The following is a 22,676-nucleotide window of genomic DNA, read 5'->3' on the forward strand; positions in this document are numbered from 1 at the left end:
ACAGAATCTCTCCGTATCTACAGCCCCCGTCAGCCGTTTCTTGCCAATCCTACCTGGTGATGCAGCCTATCTTCCAGCGAGCCGTTGGGTAGATACAGATATATCAGGCAGTATTCCTCCCCCTGCATACAATATCCAGCCAGGTCAATGATATTTGGGTGGCGAAGGCTGTGGAAGTAAAGAGGAGAAATCAACCGCAACGAGTAAACAATCACATTGCACAACACGGTCTAATGAAACAATCACGTATTAATCATGACACATTGCAAACCAATAGACGCTGGGGGGGAAGCTAAAATTACCCAAAAAAAGAAGAAGTACACCCACATGTATTAGAAATGTGCCCGTCGTTATGAATGGTAATGTAAAAAAAGGTGTGACAGCCGTATCTGGAAATACAAATGTTATTTTATCTTGTGACTTTCACATTCTTACCAAAAAGGGGAAGGAAACAAATAATTTTAAGAAAAGGCATCACAGGGTGACGCGTCCCAGCGAGCCACTCCTGTATCTCCAAGCCCTGAATAGAGATACCCAGGGAAAAGATCAATTACCGTATATACTCGAGTATAAGTCGACCCCCCTAATTTTGCAACAAAAAAACTGGGAAAACTTATTGACTCGAGTATAAGCCTAGGGTGGAAAATGCAGCAGCTACTGGTAAATTTCAAAAATAAAAATAGATACCAATAAAAGTAAAATTAATTGAGACATCAGTAGGTTGTGTTTTTGAATATCCATATTGAATCAGGAGCCCCATATAATGCTCGATACAGTTCATTATGGCCCCATAAGATGCTCCATATACAAATATGCCCCATATAATGCTCCATGCAGTTCTTTATGGCCCCATAAGATGCCCCATATAATGCTCCATGCAGTTCTTTGTGGCCCCATAGATGCTCCATATAATGTTCCATGCAGTTCTTTATGGTCCCATAGATGCCCCATATAATGCTCCATGAAGTTCTTTATGGCCCCATAGATGCCCCATATAATGCTCGATGCAGTTCTTTGTGGCCCCATAGATGCCCCATATAATGCTCCATGCAGTTCTTTGTGGCCCCATAGATGCCCCATATAATGCTCCATGCAGTTCTTTATGGCCCCATAGATGCCCCATATAATGCTCCATGCAGTTCTTTATGGCCCCATAGATGCTCCATATAATGTTCCATGCAGTTCTTTATGGTCCCATAGATGCCCCATATAACGCTCCATGCAGTTCTTTATGGCCCCATAGATGCTCCATATAATGTTCCATGCAGTTCTTTATGGCCCCATATAATGTTCCATGCAGTTCTTTATGGCCCCATAGATGCCCCATATAATGCTCCATGCAGTTCTTTATGGCCCCATAGATGCCCCATATAATGCTCCATGCAGTTATGACCCCATAGATGCCCCATATAATGCTCCATGCAGTTATGGCCCCATAGACGCTCCATATAATGCTCCATGCAGTTCTTTATGGCCCCATATAATGCTCCATGCAGTTATGGCCCCATAGATGCCCCATATAATGCTCCATGCAGTTCTTTATGGCCCCATAGACGCTCCATATAATGCTCCATGCAGTTATGGCCCCATAGATGCCCCATATAATGCTCCATGCAGTTATGGCCCCATAGATGCCCCATATAATGCTCCATGCAGTTCTTTATGGCCCCATAGACGCTCCATATAGCATTGTGCCACATGTAATGCTGCTGCACTAAAAAAAAAAAAAAAAAAATGACATACTCACCTCCCGTCGCTGCTCCTCAGCGTTCCGTCTCTCCGCACTGACTGTTCAGGCAGAGAGCGGCGCGCACACTAATACGTCATCGCGCCCTCTGACCTGAACAGTCACTGCAGAGGACGTGGAAGACGAGGCGGCAGTGGAACGTGGAAAGGTGAATATGACATACTCACCTGCTCCTGGCTTGGTCCCTGCATGTCCCACGGTCTCCGGGAACGGCAGCTTCTTCCTGTAGTGAGCGGTCACTGGCACCGCTCATTACAGTAATCAATATGCGGCTCCACCCCTATGGGAGTGTAGTCCATATTCATAACTTTAATGAGCAGTACCAGTGACCGCTGAACAGGGGAAGAAGCTGCCGCTCCCGAAGACCGTGGGACATGCGGGGACCGCGTCAGGAGCGCTGGGAGCAGGTGAGTATTTGACAGGCGTCGCTCCCCCTCACCCGCCTTCCTTGACTCGAGTATAAGCAGAGAGGGGCACTTTCAGCCCATTTTTTTGGGCTGAAAATCTCGGCTTATACTTGAGTATATACGGTAATCTTTGCCCCTAAAGAAAAGCCTAGCGACAGGCAAGAAGAATGGGTCCGGCTATACGATATCAAATACTCAAAAGTGGCATGAACCGGATGACGCTTCAGCAAGGATTTCTAAGATCTCCACCCTCAGAAATCGGCTATTTCAAGGCAAAAAAAATGAATGCGGTAAAAGTGATGATTGAACAAGGGGAGGAAGAAGCAAAAGGTGTCACCTGCCCCAGATAAGGAGCATACATAATGGGATATTTTGGAACCCTTTACAGGTTTGCACTCTGGAAACCAAGAACTAAAAAGGCATGAAAAAGACAAAAGTTGTTTTTGTATCAAATCAAATGGAATCTATTTATGCAAAATTTATTGCATTCCAGTAAAATATTAATCAGCGGAGTGGATTAATAGGTCACAATTGGTTCATATCTATTATCTACCACTTCCCAATATAAAGCCCCCATATATATTTGACTAATGTTGGCTGAACCCATTAATAATATGACCGGTTCGGTCAACAGTATAATTTGTATGGGGGTTCCAGAAGATTGATTGTCAGGGGAAATATTGATCTGGCGTGTCTGATCTAAGGCTGTCGATTGGAGACAATACAGACCGGTCAGACAGCGGCTGTCTCATAGTGAGCACAGGAACGCTCTAGGAAATGAGTGCTCCTGTGTATGGGTGAGACACTCAAACAAGCAGCCATTAGTGATCCAAATTTATAGGCAAATCAGAAGAGGGAGAAAATCTGTGTGAATGCAGCCATATTTCTTACCACGTCAGCTTTTCTATCTCAGTCTGGAAGCTCTTCTTTACTGTGCTCCATTCTAACTCCGCATCCTAGAAATATACAAGTATATATGGTGTTAACACAAGACCGTGGGCTTCCCGGCGGCAGTACCGTTCACATTGGCCACTTCCAGCAGGTTCTACAACCCCTGGCAAAAACTAGCGCTTTCGGCCAGAAATGCGCGCACCGCTGACCCCATCACGTGATCGGGGGTCAGCAATGCGTCGGCACAACAACCAAACGTATCGGAAAATAGCGCATTTTTTTTATTTTTTAGCAAAGTTTGGATTTTTTTTTCACCACTTAAGATAAAAAATAACCTAGACATGTTTGGTGTCTATGAACTAGTAATGACCTGGAGAATCAAAGTGGCGGGTCAGTTTTTAGCATTTAGTGAAAACTAGCAAAAAAGCCAAACAAAAAACAAGTGTGGGATTGAATTTTTTTTTTTTGCGATTTCACAGTACTTGGAATTTTTTCCCCTGTTTTCTAGTACATGATATGCTAAAACTAATGATGTCGTTCAAAAGTACAGCTCATCCCGCAAAAAATAAGCCCTTTCCATATTGATGGAAAAATAAAAAAAAGTTATGGCTCTGGGAAGGAGGGGAGCGAAAAACAAACGAAAATACCCCTGGTCATGAAGGGGTTAAACCAAGCATAGGGGGAAAAAATTATTGAATCACCCTGTAAATTTTAATTCCCAAAACCAACACCTGCATCAAATTAGATCTGCTCGTTAGTCTGCATCTAAAAAGAAGTGATCACACCTTGGAGAGCTGCTGCACCAAGTGGACTGACATGAATCATGGCTCCAACATGAGAGATGTCAATTGAAACAAAGGAGAAGATTATTAAACTCTTAAAAGAAGGTAAATCATCACGCAATGTTGCAAAAGATGTTGGTTGTTCACAGTCAGCGGTGTCTAAAATCTGGACCAAATACAAACAACATGGGAAGGTTGTTAAAGGCAAACATACTGGTAGACCAAAGAAGACATCAAAGCGTCAAGATCTGAAACAAAGCAATATGTCTCCAAAACAGGAAATGCACAACAAAACAAATGAGGAACGAATGGGTGGAAACTGGAGTCAACGTCTGTGACCGAACTGTAAGAAACCGCCTACAGGAAATGGTATTTACATACAGAAAAGCTAAACGAAAGCCATCATTAACACCTAAACAGAAAAAAACAAGGTTACAATGGGCTAAGGAAAAGCAATCGTGGACTGTGGATGACTGGATGAAAGTCATATTCAGTAATGAATCACGAATCTGCATTGGGCAAGGTGATGATGCTGGAACTTTTGTTTAGTGCTGTTCCAATGAGATTTATAAAGATGACTGCCTGAAGAGAACATGCAAATTTCCACAGTCATTGATGATATGGGGCTGCATGTCAGGTAAAGGCACTGGGGAGATGGCTGCCATTACATCTTCAATAAATGCACAAGTTTATGTTGATATTTTGGACACTTTTCTTATCCCATCATTTGAAAGGATGTTTGGGGATGATGAAATCATTTTTCAAGATGATAATGCCTCCTGCCATAGAGCAAAAACTGTGCAAACATTCCTTGAAAAAAGACACATAAGGTCAATGTCATGGCCTGCAAATAGTTCGGATCTCAATCCAATTGAAAATCTTTGGTGGAAGTTGAAGAAAATGGTCCATGACAAGGCTCCAACCTGCAAAGCTGATCTGGGGACAGCAATCAGAGAAAGTTGGAGCCAGATTGATGAAGAGTCCTGTGTGACACTCATTAAGTCCATGTCTCAGACTGCAAGCTGTTATAAAAGGTGGTGCAACAAAATACTAGTGATGTTTTGGAGTGATTTCATAATTATTTTTTCCCCCTTGTAATTGAGTGACTCCATAATTTTTCCCCTATGCTTGGTTAAAAAAGTAACCATTACTGACTACCACATTTTTTGTTCTTGATTTCTTTTAGTGTTTCTTAAAGCCAGAAAGTTGCCATTTGAAATGACTTTAGTTTTGTGCCATGTCTGTGATCTACTGTTTTGCTACAAAATTAAACTGAATGTACATCCTCCAAGGCCGGTGATTCCATAATTTTTGCCAGGGGTTGTAGATGCCATTACATCCTAGTAGTGATGAGTGAGTATACTCGTTGCTCTGGTTTCCCCGAGTATTTGTGAGTGCTCGGAGATTTACTTTTTGTCGAGGACCGCAGCTGCATGATTTACAGCTGCTAGCCAGCCTGAGTACATGTGGGGGTTGCCTGGTTGCTAGGGAATTCCCAAATGTATTCAGGCTGGCTAGCAGCGGCAAATCATGCAGCTACGGAGACAGAAACTAAATCTCCGAGCACTCACAAATACTCGGAGACCACCCGAGCAACGAGTACACTGGCTCATCACTACATCCTAGCTTTGCCAGGCTTCTTAATGCCAAGTGACCTACTTATGCAGAATCAGGCACAAGCGTCTGAGAAAGCTGGGTGACAATCTGTGTGGTGACCATTCTGACAATCCCAGGATAGAAAGAGACAAGTAAAACAAAAAGTAAAAAAATATATACATATAAAATTGCTAACAATTTAGACTGAGTCACCGTAACTATTCTTACGGGTGAGCTCTCGATTTTAGAGTAAAGTTAAACACAAAGAGTATAATATTTTAGGTGGAATTTCTCCCCCCCCCCCCCCCAAAAAAAAAAAACCTTCCATGTTATCTGGGTTTTTGGCCTGTACACAGAGCATTGTCCTGCGCACAATTATCCTACACAAGGCACCATTGTATGACGCCCCGGTCAGCATACCTGCTTCAGCCGCTTAATGGCATACGCCGTGTTCCGGATGACTGCTTTAAAGACACAGCCAAATCCACCCTCTCCGATAAGGAAGGACTGGGAGAAGTTTCTCGTACCCTGGGTCACCTCTTGGAAATTCCACAATAAATGCTTTGAAGGCTCCATGGCGCCACTGGTGTCCAGGCATTCCTGGATTGAAAAATTAGAAGAACAGTATGAATTACCATACATACTTGGTAATTACCTTATATCATTTCACAATATTCCAGTATTCTTAGAATGTCTGAATATATTAAAAAAATATTCACTTGGGAGACACAAAGCCACCCGTCTTCTGCGGCTACAGCCACCCCTCCGGGTGAAATGAACGTGTGCTATGGATTTCTTTGCCATTCACAGCACACGGACCCTTAAGGTTTCATGGACCTAAACACATGCATGAAAACCAAGGATGCGTGTGTGCGAGATCTGTGACGCTCTGTGTCCTACTCCGATCTGCATCGATCAGACTCGGCCATACAAGTCAATAGGGATCCGAGAAACAAGAATGCAATGTGTTTTTATTGGTTTATGGGGGAAAAACAAAAACAAACTTTCTGCCGAGTACAATCTTTAGGTATCAGGCTACTAGATCTCCCGATGGTGTGACCACAGAGATGAGGCATCGCTCCGGGCATCAGCTACAGTACAGGCAGAATACGACACGTTCATTTATGGACTAAGATAAAGGGTGCTGTATGTAGAAAAGATTACGGAGCTTATCAGAAGGACAGGATTTCAGTCTATGGTCTGTATAGCGGGGATTACTCTGTATTCTGGTCAAGTTCTTCACAAACGTGTCCACACAACACTACTTTTAATTATCAACCATCATGTTACAGCCATATATAATTATTCATTATTTCTATTGTGATGTTCTGAAAAAAGCCCCTGGGCTTCTGTGTGTACGGGGATATGTCTCCATGGTAACAGACTACAAACAATCCCTGTGCAGTCAGATCCAGCAGTCACATTCTCTGTGATCAGTCCCCTTTATTCTTATTTATTATAGGTTAGAAAGAAGGGGTTTGGTTGTGGTCTATTATCATGGTTGATTTCCTTAGCGGTGGGTTATACAGTTCACTTATCTACACTTTACAGAATACTTTTCAGCATATTTTATCCCATCTAGCTTCACTGCAGCAGCACAGTTTGCATTCCGCAGCCTTTATGTTCCACTTCATTTAGTTCGTTCGGGTGGTCTCAGGGTGGGACTTTGTAACCTTTTAATTTGTCTTTTTCTAAGCTTTTTTTCCCCCCCAGATGATTTATGACAACATATCACAAAGACGAATGTTCAGGGAAACAGCCAAAATGGTGCAATTTTTTTTTAATTAAACAACCTTGCAAAAATAATTTTTTGCCCAAAATATATGCAAGTTAAAAAAAAAACAAAAAAAAACAAAAACGGTGAACAAGTGTTAAAACCCTGTTTGGACGGATTGCAAAGTTGCTTTCAAGGAGGAGCACTTTTCACCCAGTCGATGAGCGAGGAGGATGTATGAACTTACCTGAAGAGAAGGGTGAGTATTAGTAGTAGTGCTGTCCCTGCTGCTTTCAGAACTTGACGCTTGGGATGGGCAAATGCTGCTAAAATTCAGATGTGAGGGAGGGGGGCCAGGAAGAGGTAGTGGCTGGCCTACAACGAAAATGCCACACAAATAATGTCAGAATATTCATTTTCATACCAAGGGCTTCTAAACTAACTTGACAATACCCCATACAATTAAAAAAAATGTGTGTTGTGCTGTTCCTCTGTTATGCCTCCTGGAAACGCATCAATAAATTGACAACTGATTGCGTTACCATTAACTTATCAAAACCGCGTGTTCCTAAACATTGTCTAACAAGTCCAATCTGCGCCGACGTGTCAGATTAAAGGAATTTTCCTTCCCAGTTGTGCAATTATTGACACATTTCCAGGAAGAATAGCAGAGAAACAGTCAGCACTACGGGAATCACTTTAACGTACCGGAATTAGGTGCAGTGTCTGTTGTGGGTGACTTTTTTTTGTCACAGAGACTGTGGTCTTGGGAAGGCAATGTACGTGTGGGAGGAGAGGGTTCCTTGGCCGGATGAGTGTTTTGAGCAGCTGCCAATTTCGATACATAATCCAAACTCCCTAAAAAAAAAAGAAGGAAAAGCAATTCTTAAAACAACCACATAAACCCGACAACAATAATCTTATAGATATCTGCTCATTGCCAGAATCTGTATGTACCAACTGCAAGACCTGATGAATCTTGTGGGGTATAAAGGAAATCGGTCGTCAGTTTAACCCAAGAGAATAGCCTCCCCATACAGGTGACAATCCCGCAGCTGACCACTTGCTGCATCAGCCGTGATCAGTGTTGGCACCTTCCATATCTGTTTAACCCCTTAGATGCTGCTGTCAATAGTGACTACATCATATAAATGGTTAACAGAGTGTGGGGTCTCCCTCTAACTCCCAAGAGATCATGATTGTGTGGTTCTGATGTTTGCCATGGCAATTCTCAACCAAATAGTGGCCTTAGAGTCTGCCGGCTGTAGCAACCTGTTGATAAGGTAGCGACATTTAAGTGGCAAAATACACTTTTTCATTCTTGTCATGTCACTTTGTATTAATTCCTGAAAGTCACCTGAAGGGTTAATAAACTAGCTTACACCAGTTACACCAGCTTAACCAGTACACAAGTGCTCGTGTCGAAAACAGTGCTCAAGAATAAAAGATTTGGCTTGATCTCACCAAATATAACCGGACGGACACCCACAGTCATTCATAGGGATCCACAGAAGGTCCAAACAGCAGGGTGGGGTAAGGGATGTGGTGACCGTTCCCTAAACCCCTGTCGTGCCCCAGTAGTACTCGTGTCCTCACAAGGACAGGCCCCAAGTGAGCTCTGCTATGGACACCCACCAAAAAAGAAATAATGGTCAAACGCCTCCCTACGCGTTTCCTCCCCAGTCCTGGGGATTCATCAAGGGAGTTCTAGGCAGCCAAAAGGCCATAAAGTATCATATCTTGGATTAAATGTCCGTCAGTGCTGGGTATATCTAGGACCCTCAAAGTCACTTCAAACCTGGATAGACCCCTAAAAAAAAAAAGTTTTGTAAATTTCCTAGAAAAAAAAAAAAACTAAAAATTGCTGCTACATTTTTAAACATCATAAAATGCTAACAAAATAAAAGAACATTTTCCAAATGGCGCTGATGTAAGGCAGACACGAGGGAAATGTTATTTATTAATGTTTTACTATGGTACGACCATCTGGATTAAAGGAATAATCATTTAAAATGTGATAATTGCTAATTTTGTAACATTTGTCAAATTTCTGTTTTTTTATAATAATAAACAAAAAACATTTTGACTTACATTTACTATTATCATAAAATTATAATGTGCCACGAAAAAACAAATCTCAAAACCACTGGGATTTGTTGAAGCGTTCCAGAGGTATTACCACGAAGAAAAGGAAACACTGGTCATTTAAAAAATTTGGCCCAGTCACTAAGGGGTTAAAAGTGGACAGATTTAGCTCTTATTTTATTCTTGCTGCTCCCCTAAGTATTCCTTTTTTTTCCCCATCAGCCATATGGTTCTAGAGATATGAGCCTTTTTATTTAGAGCTTATTCATGTGGTATTTAACAAGGGGCGTGGCTCAGAGGATCCTCAGGGGCGTGTCTTTAGGCTGCTTTGCACTATTACTGTGTAAGCCACTCCCCTAGTAAAGACAAAAATTAGCACAAAATAAAAAGGCCTATATCTCTGGAGTCGTATGGTGGATTTGAAAAAAACAAAAAAAACCTCAATACTGAGAACAGCAGAAATAAAATATGACCAAAAATGACTACTTCTCACCTTTTCTTTAATAGACGTTCTAAGATTACAAGCCTGGGTGCCTTCAGTAGGGTCCCTGGCTGCCACACGAGCCCCATGGCGCATGGATATTCCGATCTCTGCAGTTGCAGACTACCATTTCCTGGGGGTTTCTTTTTCCTACTTTTCCATTTTAAGAGAAAGATGAATTTGGCACATTACACTCGCGTCATCACGTTTGCAGCTTCTTACTCCCGGAAACATTTACTGTTATTTCAGTAAAATTATTCACAATGCTTCTAATTTACATTCCGAAAAGCAAGGAGGTAAGTTTCTGCTCTCAACCAAATATAGTCCTATGATCGGGACTGCCTTCTTTAGCAGCAGGGCCGGTCCATTAATAAGATGTACAGCTATGGGAACTCGAAGCCCCCCTGCCGTTCTCAAAAAATTCACTAGCAAACAGGAGTCATCAGGCGGTTATAAAACAGTATGTATAATGATGATGAATGATGAAAGAATAATGATGAAAGCTATGACTGGGCAGTTAACTTACAGGGTTACAGTCTGTTTAGAAAGGATCGTAAAAATCGGAGAGGAGGAGGGGTTTGTCTCTATGTAAAGTCTTGTCTAAAGTCCACTTTAAGGGAGGATATTAGCGAAGGGAATGAGGATGTCGAGTCCATATGGGTTGAAATTCATGGAGGGAAAAATGGTAACAAAATTCTCATTGGGGTCTGTTACAAACCCCCAAATATAACAGAAAGCATGGAAAGTCTACTTCTAAAGCAGATAGATGAAGCTGCAACCCATAATGAGGTCCTGGTTATGGGGGACTTTAACTACCCGGATATTAACTGGGAAACAGAAACCTGTGAAACCCATAAAGGCAACAGGTTTCTGCTAATAACCAAGAAAAATTATCTTTCACAATTGGTGCAGAATCCAACCAGAGGAGCAGCACTTTTAGACCTAATACTATCTAATAGACCTGACAGAATAACAAATCTGCAGGTGGTTGGGCATTTAGGAAATAGCGACCACAATATTGTGCAATTTCACCTGTCTTTCACTAGGGGGACTTGTCAGGGAGTCACAAAAACATTGAACTTTAGGAAGGCAAAGTTTGAACAGCTTAGAGATGCCCTTAATCTGGTAGACTGGGACAATATCCTCAGAAATGAGAATACAGATAATAAATGGGAAATGTTTAAGAACATCCTAAATAGGCAGTGTAAGCGGTTTATACCTTGTGGGAATAAAAGGACTAGAAATAGGAAAAACCCAATGTGGCTAAACAAAGAAGTAAGACAGGCAATTAACAGTAAAAAGAAAGCATTTGCACTACTAAAGCAGGATGGCACCATTGAAGCTCTAAAAAACTATAGGGAGAAAAATACTTTATCTAAAAAACTAATTAAAGCTGCCAAAAAGGAAACAGAGAAGCACATTGCTAAGGAGAGTAAAACTAATCCCAAACTGTTCTTCAACTATATCAATAGTAAAAGAATAAAAACTGAAAATGTAGGCCCCTTAAAAAATAGTGAGGAAAGAATGGTTGTAGATGACGAGGAAAAAGCTAACATATTAAACACCTTCTTCTCCACGGTATTCACGGTGGAAAATGAAATGCTAGGTGAAATCCCAAGAAACAATGAAAACCCTATATTAAGGGTCACCAATCTAACCCAAGAAGAGGTGCGAAACCGGCTAAATAAGATTAAAATAGATAAATCTCCGGGTCCGGATGGCATACACCCACGAGTACTAAGAGAACTAAGTAATGTAATAGATAAACCATTATTTCTTATTTTTAGTGACTCTATAGCGACAGGGTCTGTTCCGCAGGACTGGCGCATAGCAAATGTGGTGCCAATATTCAAAAAGGGCTCTAAAAGTGAACCTGGAAATTATAGGCCAGTAAGTCTAACCTCTATTGTTGGTAAAATATTTGAAGGGTTTCTGAGGGATGTTATTCTGGATTATCTCAATGAGAATAACTGTTTAACTCCATATCAGCATGGGTTTATGAGAAATCGCTCCTGTCAAACCAATCTAATCAGTTTTTATGAAGAGGTAAGCTATAGACTGGACCACGGTGAGTCATTGGACGTGGTATATCTCGATTTTTCCAAAGCGTTTGATACCGTGCCGCACAAGAGGTTGGTACACAAAATGAGAATGCTTGGTCTGGGGGAAAATGTGTGTAAATGGGTTAGTAACTGGCTTAGTGATAGAAAGCAGAGGGTGGTTATAAATGGTATAGTCTCTAACTGGGTCGCTGTGACCAGTGGGGTACCGCAGGGGTCAGTATTGGGACCTGTTCTCTTCAACATATTCATTAATGATCTGGTAGAAGGTTTACACAGTAAAATATCGATATTTGCAGATGATACAAAACTATGTAAAGCAGTTAATACAAGAGAAGATAGTATTCTGCTACAGATGGATCTGGATAAGTTGGAAACTTGGGCTGAAAGGTGGCAGATGAGGTTTAACAATGATAAATGTAAGGTTATACACATGGGAAGAGGGAATCAATATCACCATTACACACTGAACGGGAAACCACTGGGTAAATCTGACAGGGAGAAGGACTTGGGGATCCTAGTTAATGATAAACTTACCTGGAGCAGCCAGTGCCAGGCAGCAGCTGCCAAGGCAAACAGGATCATGGGGTGCATTAAAAGAGGTCTGGATACACATGATGAGAGCATTATACTGCCTCTGTACAAATCCCTAGTTAGACCGCACATGGAGTACTGTGTCCAGTTTTGGGCACCGGTGCTCAGGAAGGATATAATGGAACTAGAGAGAGTACAAAGGAGGGCAACAAAATTAATAAAGGGGATGGGAGAACTACAATACCCAGATAGATTAGCGAAATTAGGATTATTTAGTCTAGAAAAAAGACGACTGAGGGGCGATCTAATAACCATGTATAAGTATATAAGGGGACAATACAAATATCTCGCTGAGGATCTGTTTATACCAAGGAAGGTGACGGGCACAAGGGGGCATTCTTTGCGTCTGGAGGAGAGAAGGTTTTTCCACCAACATAGAAGAGGATTCTTTACTGTTAGGGCAGTGAGAATCTGGAATTGCTTGCCTGAGGAGGTGGTGATGGCGAACTCAGTCGAGGGGTTCAAGAGAGGCCTGGATGTCTTCCTGGAGCAGAACAATATTGTATCATACAATTATTAGGTTCTGTAGAAGGACGTAGATCTGGGTATTTATTATGATGGAATATAGGCTGAACTGGATGGACAAATGTCTTTTTTCGGCCTTACTAACTATGTTACTATGTTACTATATGATGGATACAGCGAGCACGAGCGGAGCGCCCACAGCTCGGCAGCTTATTAATGAAACACCCCGCTGCTAATGGGAGAGTTACCCAGAATGACAATGTATTAGGGAAGGATAAAATATGGAAAACGCAATATGACAAGGTATCAATGGCCCGGCAACTGAGGTGCCAAATGTAACTCCTTAAAGCAGGTCAGAGGCATAGAAAAGTCCTCCACCAGTTATCTTCCACCGCTCTTCTAGACAGACATGTGTTATTCCTATAGAGGAGAGATAAGTGACTGTCAGACAATTCAATGGAAAATCAGATTTGATCAACAGAAATCTTGTTTTGTTGGTTACCCTAAAGGAGATGCTTGGGACTGGCTAGGGTGGCCTCTCCGAAGCCCCAGGGGCGGTCAGGGGGGGGCAGGCCTCTCTAGAGCCCCGGGGGCGGTCAGGGGGGCAGGCCTCTCCGGAGCCCCGGGGGCGGTCAGGGGGGGGCAGGCCTCTCTGGATCCCCGGGGGCGGTCAGAGGGGGCAGGCCTCTCCGGAGCCCCAGAGGCAGGCCTCTCTCAAACCCCGGGACAGTCAGAGGGGCAGACCTCTCAACAGCCACGGGGGCGGTCAGAGGGGGCAGGCCTCTCTGGAGCCCTGGGGGAGGTCAGAGGGGGCAGGCCTCTCTGGAGCCCCGGGGGCGGTCAGAGGGGGCAGTCAGGGGGGCAGGCCTCTCTGGAGCCCCGGGGGCGGTCAGAGGGGGCAGGCCTCTCTGGAGCCCCGGGGGCGGTCAGAGGGGGCGGTCAGAGGGGGCAGGCCTCTCTGGAGCCCCGGGGGCGGTCAGAGGGGGCAGGCCTCTCTGGAGCCCCGGGGGCGGTCTGGGGGGATTCTTATTGTTCATCAAGGAGGGTCCCAAGTGTGAATACTGACCATATTACTTCTCTGTATTCTCCAGCCCTTTACATGCTGTATCGTTGCACTACTGCTCAATATATTAGGCCACATGCAAGAAAAATTATGCTAAGAAACGGTCTCACAGCAATCAACTAATGAGATGCTAGTGTTCTTCACTCCTGAGCAGAATTGAAAAGGAAAAAGTAGTAACTGAATTGTTTGTTATATGCGCTATGGATTTGTTTTATTAAATCCAGTTTTTACAAAGCTTAAAAAAAAAAAAACTCACAGCAATCAAAAATATTGAGTGCCCGCAATAAATTCAGCTTCCTTAAGATGAGTATCAGGTCCTTCAGTCGAGCATTTCTGCTTGTCCATCTCCAAATGATTTCTTGTGTCCGATTCCTCCGGTGTCCCTGTTCCAGGAGCCGCAGAGCCGTCTGGTCACTGATAATCATGGAAGCTGAAAGAAAGAAAATATAGTGATATTGCTGAAAGTAATATTATTCAGGACAAAGACATTTCAGCAAAAGTGGTTGTCGGATATAAAGTCTGGAAAAAATTCAATCAGATCTCTATGTATCAGGCAGCACCAGAAGCACAACTAATGAAAGGGGGAGCGGATAACGTAAATGGAGGCTTAATAGAAGTTTACATAAATACCCTACTAGACAATTCCAAGTTACTTGAGAGGTCTAATATTTAGGATCAGCTCTTGGACCAGACCACAAACTTCCTACGAAAAGCAATGATTATAAAAGGATGCTGTGTAATGCTTAACTTTGCCAGTAGGGTCGCTGCACGCAAACTGAACACTTGGTACCAGGTGTGATCACAAAAGTTCATCTGATCATTCCAAAACCAAACAAACACTTGGATAAAGTTTAAAAACAACATAGTTGACCAATTCTGCACTCATTTTAACAATTTTACTGAGCTTGGGAGTCAAAAAAAAAAAAGAAAATTTGAGAGATATATTTTTATAGGTGGTGATGCCAGGATCTTGGTCTGTCTGGTGAGGCTTGACGTTATCGTAGACTGGTGAAGCACTAGTGTTAAGGGATTGACTAAAGGACACAAACATTTTAACCCCGGACCATGCAACGGTCTGAAGTAAAAGCTAATAAAAGAGTAACTGCACCTTAAAGAGAAGATCAAAGAACCCTAGAGTGCTAGAGTTGGGTGGGACCTCCCGGGTCATCGTGTCCAACCGCCTGCTCAATGCAGGATTCACTACACCATCTCAGACAGATGTCTATCCAGCCTCTGTTTGAAGACTTCCTTTGAAGGAGAACTCACCACCTCTCGTGGCAGCCTGTTCCACTCATTGATCACCCTCACGGTCAAAAAGTTTTTTTCTAATCTGGATCATCTCCGTTTCAGTTTCATTCCATTGCTTCTCATGTTTCCATGTCCAAATGAGAATAATGATGATCCCTCTACACTGTGACAGCCCTTCAGATATTTGTAGACAGCGATTAAGTCTAGTGGTGAGCGAATATACTCGGTACTCGAGATTTCCCGAGCACGCTCGGGTGTCCTCCGAGTATTTGTAAGTACTCGGAGATTTAGTTTTCAGCGCCGCAGCTGAATGATTTACATCTGCCCAGAACGGGACACAGTATTCCAGATGAAGCCTGACCAAGGAGGAGTATTGGTGGATAATTGCTTCACGTGATCTAGACTCTATGCTTCTCTTAATACATCCTGTTTGCTGCATCCCACTATTAACTCATGTGCAGCCTGTGATCTATTAAATACCCAAGTCTTTTTCACACGTGCTGTTGCTTAGTTCTATTTCTCCCATTCTGTAGATGTAATTTTAGTTTGTATTGCCCAGATGTAGATTCTTAAATTTCCCCCTGTTAAATACCATTCTATTGGTTGCTGCCCATTGTTCAAGCTTATCTGGATCCTTCCGAATCCTTTCTCTGTCTTCTCTAGTATTAGCTATCCCTCCTAGCGTTGCATCATTTGCAAATTTGATTAGTTTACCTTCAGTTCCCTTATGTAGATCATTTATAAAAATGTTTAACACTGGGTCCAGGACAGAGCCTTGTGTTACCACACTTGAAACACTCTTCCGATTGGATGTGCAACCATTTACTACCACTCTCCGAGTGCGATCACTGAGCCGGTTATGAATTCACCTATCTGGAGCCTTGTCAATCCCATACTTGGTAATTTTTTCACTCAGGATAGTATGAGATACTTAATCAAATGCTTTGCTGAAGTCAAGATATACTACATCTATCGTATTTCCCTGATCCACCAAGTCAGTGATAACATCATAGAAGGAAATTAGATTAATCTGGCATGACTTGTTTGCTACAAACCCATGCTGGCTCTGTTTAATTACTGTATTCTTACTCAAGTACTTACATACATGCTGTTTAATAATTTGTTCAAAAATCTTTCCTGGTATAGAAGTAAGGCTCACTGGCCTGTAATTTCCTGGCTCTATCTTATAACATTTGCTCTTTTCCAATCTTCTGGGACTTCTGTCCTCCAGGAGTTTTCAAAGATTCTGGCTAGTGGTTTTGCAATTTCCTCTGGTGACTCTTTCAGTACACTAGAATTTAATTCATCTGGACCAGGAGATGTAAATTCATTTACATTAAAATTTGTTCCCTCACCATCTCTCGGTTTATAGATGGTGTGGATTATTTTATTTCTTCAATGGCACCGTGAAGATCAGTTGATGTTACAATTGCTTTCTTAGAGAACACAGATGCAAAGTAGGAATTGAAAAGTTTGGACTTCTCAACATGATTTTTGACCATTTCACCCTTTCCATCCTATAAAAATCCTATAGCATCTTTGACTTTTCTTTTGTCATCCCCCCAGAATCCTTTTTTTATTGATTTTGGTCTCCCTTCATTACTGGCTTTGGCTCTTCAAACGTGTGCCCTGCATACATTACATTCTCCTTTTGATATCACCCCATTTAATATAAATTTCTTTTTTTTTTTTAACAAGTGTTAACTCTCCCATCCTGACCTCCCCAAACACATGAGCGCTTGGGTAAGCAGACCACTCTTGCAGCGCCTTATCTCCCTTGAAAACAACTTATCTCCCTTGAAAACAAAACACCTCGTCTGCATGCGTCATACACCTATTATCTCCTCTGACAACCTTCCACCTACATATGCCATCAATGGAGAGTCAGGACTCTAAAGGTACCTTCACACTAAACGACGCTGCAGCGATACCGACAACGATCCGGATCGCTGCAGCGTCGCTGTTTGGTCGCTGGAGAGCTGTCACACAGACAGCTCTCCAGCGACCAACGATGCCGGTAACCAGGGTAAACATCGGGTTACTAAGCGCGGCCCTGCGCTTAGTAACCCGATGTTTACCCTGGTTACCAGCGAAGACATCGCTGAATCGGTGTCACACACGCCGATTCAGCGATGTCAGTGGGAGAGCCAGCGACCAAAGAAAGGTCTGGCCTTCTAGCCCCGACCAGCGACATCACAGCAGGATTCTGATCGCTGCTGCGTGTTAAACTAAACGATATCGCTAGCGAGGACGCTGCAACGTCACGGATCGCTAGCGATATCGTTTAGTGTGAAGGTACCTTAATACACAGTAGCTGGTGGCCAATATTATACGCTGACTGTAAGGAAAGGGGTTGAGAAAGTTTCACACATCATGACATTCATGGTTAAGTAACCTCAAAAGAGACAGCATTAACATGGATCTTCTTGTCATTCTGGGGACTTATACCTTAAATATAAAATTCCTGTGTTTACATGTTAATATCTATCAGATACTGTAATTCTCGCATTTGTATAAAAACATTAAAAAAAAATTATAAACACGTTTCATCGAGACCAGCAAAAAAACAAATTACAAAATTCTCCTCGAGACATGTATTTGGGATGAGCCAGATGTTCTGTAAATTAGGAATTGTGCCCGAGACGCCCTCCGTGTGAAGCGCGCACGTTATGCCAATATCATAATTAATTTCTGCTTACATATTTTGGACATGGTTTTTAAGATGGATTATCTAATAGGTGGCCGTAATCCGTAGCTGGCCGTTTCTAGTAGTCACGGCTGCCGAAATTAGAGTTCATTGTTTCAACATCAAATACACAGCAAAAGACATGGATATATGTATACAGTATATCCTTACCTTAGACGGGTTTCAAGAATTTCAAAAAATAAATTGGAAATTTAATAAAATTAAGAATAAATAAAAAAATACAAACCACAATAAGAATGATAGATCCCCCCCTCTATTTCAGTGCCAACGCTTCTGTGGTTCCCGGATGTATATGTACTTGTTCACTGACATGACAGCATAACCGCTAAGGCCAGTGATTGGCTGCAGCGTCATGTGACTGTACGGAACATCATCACTGCAACAAAGTAAACAAAGACTGGCGGGAGTCATCAGAGCAGCAGCAGTGAAAAGGCAAGGGAAATTAAAGGAGTTTTCCAGGATTAAGAGGTTAATAGATCTATGAGACCCAGACCTGGTACCACCACTGATCAGTTGTTTTAGGAGCAGCAGTTTAGATGTAAAACCATTAATGAAACCAAAACACCACAGCGCCATACAAAGTGTAGTGGCCATTCTTAGGTACTGCTGTTAAGCTTCTATTAACTTCCATAGAGTGGGAGATGCTATACCCTAGATCGGCCACTACATTTTGAATGGCGCTGTGCTTTTCTCAGCTCCATTAATGGTTTATATTCAAACCACTGTACCTTAATGCAGCTGATCCGTGCTAGTGTAGAGGTTCAGATTTTTACCGATGTGATATTGGGGACCTATTTTGAGGATAGGTCATCGATATCATAATCCTGGAATACTCCTTTAACAGGTGAGCCTTTTTTTTAATTTTATACCACTACAAACATGGACAACCCCTTAAAGGGTCTCATTCCCTTTCCGAAAAAAGCAAACTGACCACCGACTAGCATTGGTGGTGCTGGTGGGGGTGGGGGGGGTTGCGTTCAGAAAGTCCAACAGCACCGGCCAACTCTGCTTTGAAGGAAAATGATAAAGAAATCCTGCTAAAAAGAAACGTTGACAGCTCATTTGTAATAAATTGGTAACAGACTGAATACATTGTTATCAGAAAGAGAGCCTCCATATGCAAAGCCGCCACTTAAATTTTTCAGAAATTATATATATATATATACACACATACACCGCTCATCTGGACATCTGCAAATAATGAAAATTCCAAGATTTGAAAGAAAAAAAAAAAAACGATAGGGAGCATTCCAGAAAAATTCTGAGGAACTGTTACTAAAGGGGCCGGATCATCTGTTATCGATTAATTGAATAAACTGGAAATTAGAAAAAAAAAAAATTAATAATGAATTTCGGAAGATCTGAGGGGGGATTTTTGGGATAAATTGCTGCAGAATTAATGGCATTATATACCGTAAGCATAATAATAGAAACCCTTCTCATACTCACAAATAAAAAATTTATTTTATTTTTTTTAAATAGTTTTTCCAGTTAATTTTCATTTGCATAAAAAAAAAAAAATCAAAACATCCAAAGAGTTGCTGCTACAAACTAAAATAAAAATATATATATATTATTCAGTTACAACATTAAAATTATTATACAATAATAATATTAATCTGAAGCTGTACTAGATCCATCACACGACAGACAGCAATGGTGCCCAACAGACACTTGACTATAAGGGTCATTTGATCTTACATTAGTTTATGGTGGGGGGGGGGGGGAATAAAAAAAAAATTGCCATTTTTGTGGATGGATTCTGCAACAAAGACTCAGTTTGGAGCCTCCTAGCATAACAGATCAGTCAACATCAACTTATTGATGGTTTCCAGGAAGTCCACACAAACTGAACTGAACTCGTACAACACTACGACGTTGCAGAGACATTAGGATTTCCTATCTGCAGACTATAAAGCCAACGCGACTGAAAGGTGGAGCTTTACTTCAAGTCTGAACAACAGCAATCGGCCTCTTTCCTATGTAAATAAGTGAAAAGCAAACAGCGAAGACAGATTAGAATATTAGTCATCCAGAGAACAGATCCCCTATGTAACAGAAGCCAAACCGCCCATACAGAGTCGCACACAGCTCACATGCTGGTCAATGTTATCGGGAAACAAGCCCCTAATGCGAAACTCGGTCACAAAAAGAACTAAAAAGCAAACTCTACCTTTGGGCCACGTCTGACATTAATAGGCTTGAAACTAACCCCTGAGGATACCCCCCCATGGCTTTTTCAATAATTCCCCATGACTGCTGCTTTTTGATCAATTGGATTGTAAAGTTTTTCAGTTTAGGGATAGAGAAAATGGTGAGGCGACAAGAACACAACGTTTCGACCCTCATAGTTGTCTTATTCATATAGTCGCTGTGCCAAAGTTCACTGAACGGTATAAAGGATATCCTGCTTGCAAGAGGACACCTGGGTCCTGGGTAGGTCCGGCGCACCTGCGCCTTTGATTGTGGGCTGCAATGAACTTTGCCAACAGCGACTATATGAATAAGACCCTATGAGGGTCGAAACGTTATATTCTTGTCGCCTCACCATTTTTGACCAACTTTTTACTATTGATGCTGCCTATACGGCATCAATAATAAAAAAGATCTAATGTTAAAAATAATTAAAAAAGAATCGTGATATTCTTACCTTCCGGCGTCCCCGGCAGCCTTCCCGCTCCTCGCAATGCTCCCGTTCCCAGTAATGCATTGCGAGAATGACCTGTGATGACGCAGCTGTCTTGCGAGACCGCTACGTCATCACAGGTCATTGCTGCTAGGCATTATTGGGAACGGGAGCATCACGATGAGCGGGAACGCTGCGAGGGACGCCGGAAGGTGAGAATATCATGATTTTTTTCCAATTTTTTAAAAACAATTATTTGATTCCCAGTGCGTGGAGGAGAGTCTCCTCTCCGCCACCCTGGGTACCAACTGCACAGGATCCGCTTACTTCCCCCATAGTGGGCATAGCCACATGCGGAAAGTAATCGGATCAATGCTTTCCTATGTGTGCGGAATACCCGCGATTCCACACAAAGAATGAACATGCTGCGTTTTTTTTTCCGGAATGCGATTCCACCGCGGAAAAAAACGCAACATGTGCACAAAAATTGCGGATTGCATTCTAATAACAGGATGCTTAATGCATGCGTTTTTTTGCAGTTTTATCGCGTTTTTATAGCGAAAAAAAAGTGAAAATTCCTGAACGTGTGCACATAGCCTAAAACGGCACTCACTTTATTCTAGGGATCTGTGAGGGGTCTCAGCACCCGGACCACCACAATCCAAACTTCTGACATGCCTTTATGAGGTGTCTACCTGTTTGTAAAAAGGCAACTTTCTGCGATATCTAAGCCAAAGTACTGCAGTGCGCAGGCGCCGGAAAGGTCAGAGAGGCACGGCGCCTGCGCACTGCAGCACTTTGCTCTGCCCTCAACAGGGCAGACAAAGTACGCCTGTGCCGGAGCCGTGGCTGAAGATCAGAAGAGGACGTCTTGGAATCAAGATGGGAGGCGCCGCAGCGGACCAGAGACACCCATCTGACCGGACCAGCAGCGGGACCGCCCCTGGGTGAGTATAATCTAACGTCTTTTTCTCCTCTTTCAGGTAACATCGGGGGCTTATCTACAGCATTACAGAATGCTGTAGATAAGCCCCTAATGCCGGTGGGCTTACCTCACCCGCGATTTTCGGGGTGACAGGTTCCCTTTAATTCTCTGTGCATTTTTCACCATTGACTTCACTCATAAAAGCACCAAAATTGCGCATTTTTGCAGCTGCATTTTCCCGGCCAAGAGATGCAGAAATGGTACTCAATTTTACCTTTTAATGATGACATGACTCTGCTTAATATGTCATGTCTACACAGCAAAGCTGACAAGTGACAAACCGCCAGTGTATCGTTAATTTTCGCAATAATAATTTTAATAATCACAGATACGAAATGTATCCAAGTACATCATTTTCTGATGTTACCTTACTATGTACTTCTACAAAGTCGCGTTTACGTGCCACTATTTTAAGGGTATTCTGGTATAAAGCTTTACAATCAGCACCAGTCAGTCATATCGTGTTTTAGTTGAACCAAAATCTTGTTTTGTTTTTCCAGAAAGATCGGCTGATTCAATCCTCACAAACAAAAATACATTCCACAGATCTGTATCATACTGAACAGCAAATTATTCCACTCTCTGGCTGTTGTGCCAAGCACAGAAAAAAAAATCCCTACATCATAAAAAATCCTGTGACCCACCACAAGGTCTGTGAAATGATTCCCAAGATCTTGGAATCCAATGTCACCCTGGGTTGCACTGAGGCCAGTAGACCATGCGATCCTACTGCCAACGCCCAAGGTAACAGCCACCGAATAGGTCTTCCAGCTACTTAACCGTGATCCTACTATACAAATTACATCCTCCTTTTGGCTTAATTATTGTTACAGGACTGGTCTATAGGTCTGGCCATGTTTAATTGTAAAAATTATCTATGGTGACCTTGTGATGGGGTTGCAGAGGAGAAACATCTAATGGAGGGTATGTGAACACAATGTATTTAGCAGATTTAGAGGAAGCATACCCTAATACTGTGCTACCATATTAAACTTTTGTCAATATGCAATGGTTGCCAAATTTAGTGCCTACTACCAACCCCTCAAAACATAGTGTCTCTGTACTAGCACTAATAAACACCATTGGATGAAGACTAAACGCTCTAGTAAGATGGTTATTCACTATGATCCTACTTTAGGGTGTACTAACCAGTGGTGAAAGAAGTAAAAAAAAAAAAAACTAATACTTCTAAGGGGAAGGGTGTGCGGTGATGAGCGCCACATCC

The 22,676-nt window shown here is 42.3% G+C and overlaps 1 protein-coding gene across 1 annotated transcript in view; it reads right to left on the reverse strand.

Moving 5' to 3' along the window:
* IRAK1 (interleukin 1 receptor associated kinase 1) overlaps positions 1–22,676 on the reverse strand; it is an 85,146-nt gene that overhangs the window by 25,358 nt on the left and 37,112 nt on the right. The window contains exons 2-7 of the mRNA XM_069748403.1: positions 14,142–14,315; positions 7,846–7,995; positions 7,385–7,512; positions 5,844–6,023; positions 3,046–3,110; positions 54–168 (exon numbers count right to left, since the gene is read on the reverse strand). Coding sequence (XP_069604504.1) covers positions 54–168; positions 3,046–3,110; positions 5,844–6,023; positions 7,385–7,512; positions 7,846–7,995; positions 14,142–14,315 — 812 coding nt within the window. The remainder of the gene's footprint in view (positions 1–53; positions 169–3,045; positions 3,111–5,843; positions 6,024–7,384; positions 7,513–7,845; positions 7,996–14,141; positions 14,316–22,676) is intronic.

This window comes from Ranitomeya imitator, chromosome 2, assembly GCF_032444005.1.
Source record: "Ranitomeya imitator isolate aRanImi1 chromosome 2, aRanImi1.pri, whole genome shotgun sequence".
NCBI lineage: Eukaryota > Metazoa > Chordata > Amphibia > Anura > Dendrobatidae > Ranitomeya > Ranitomeya imitator.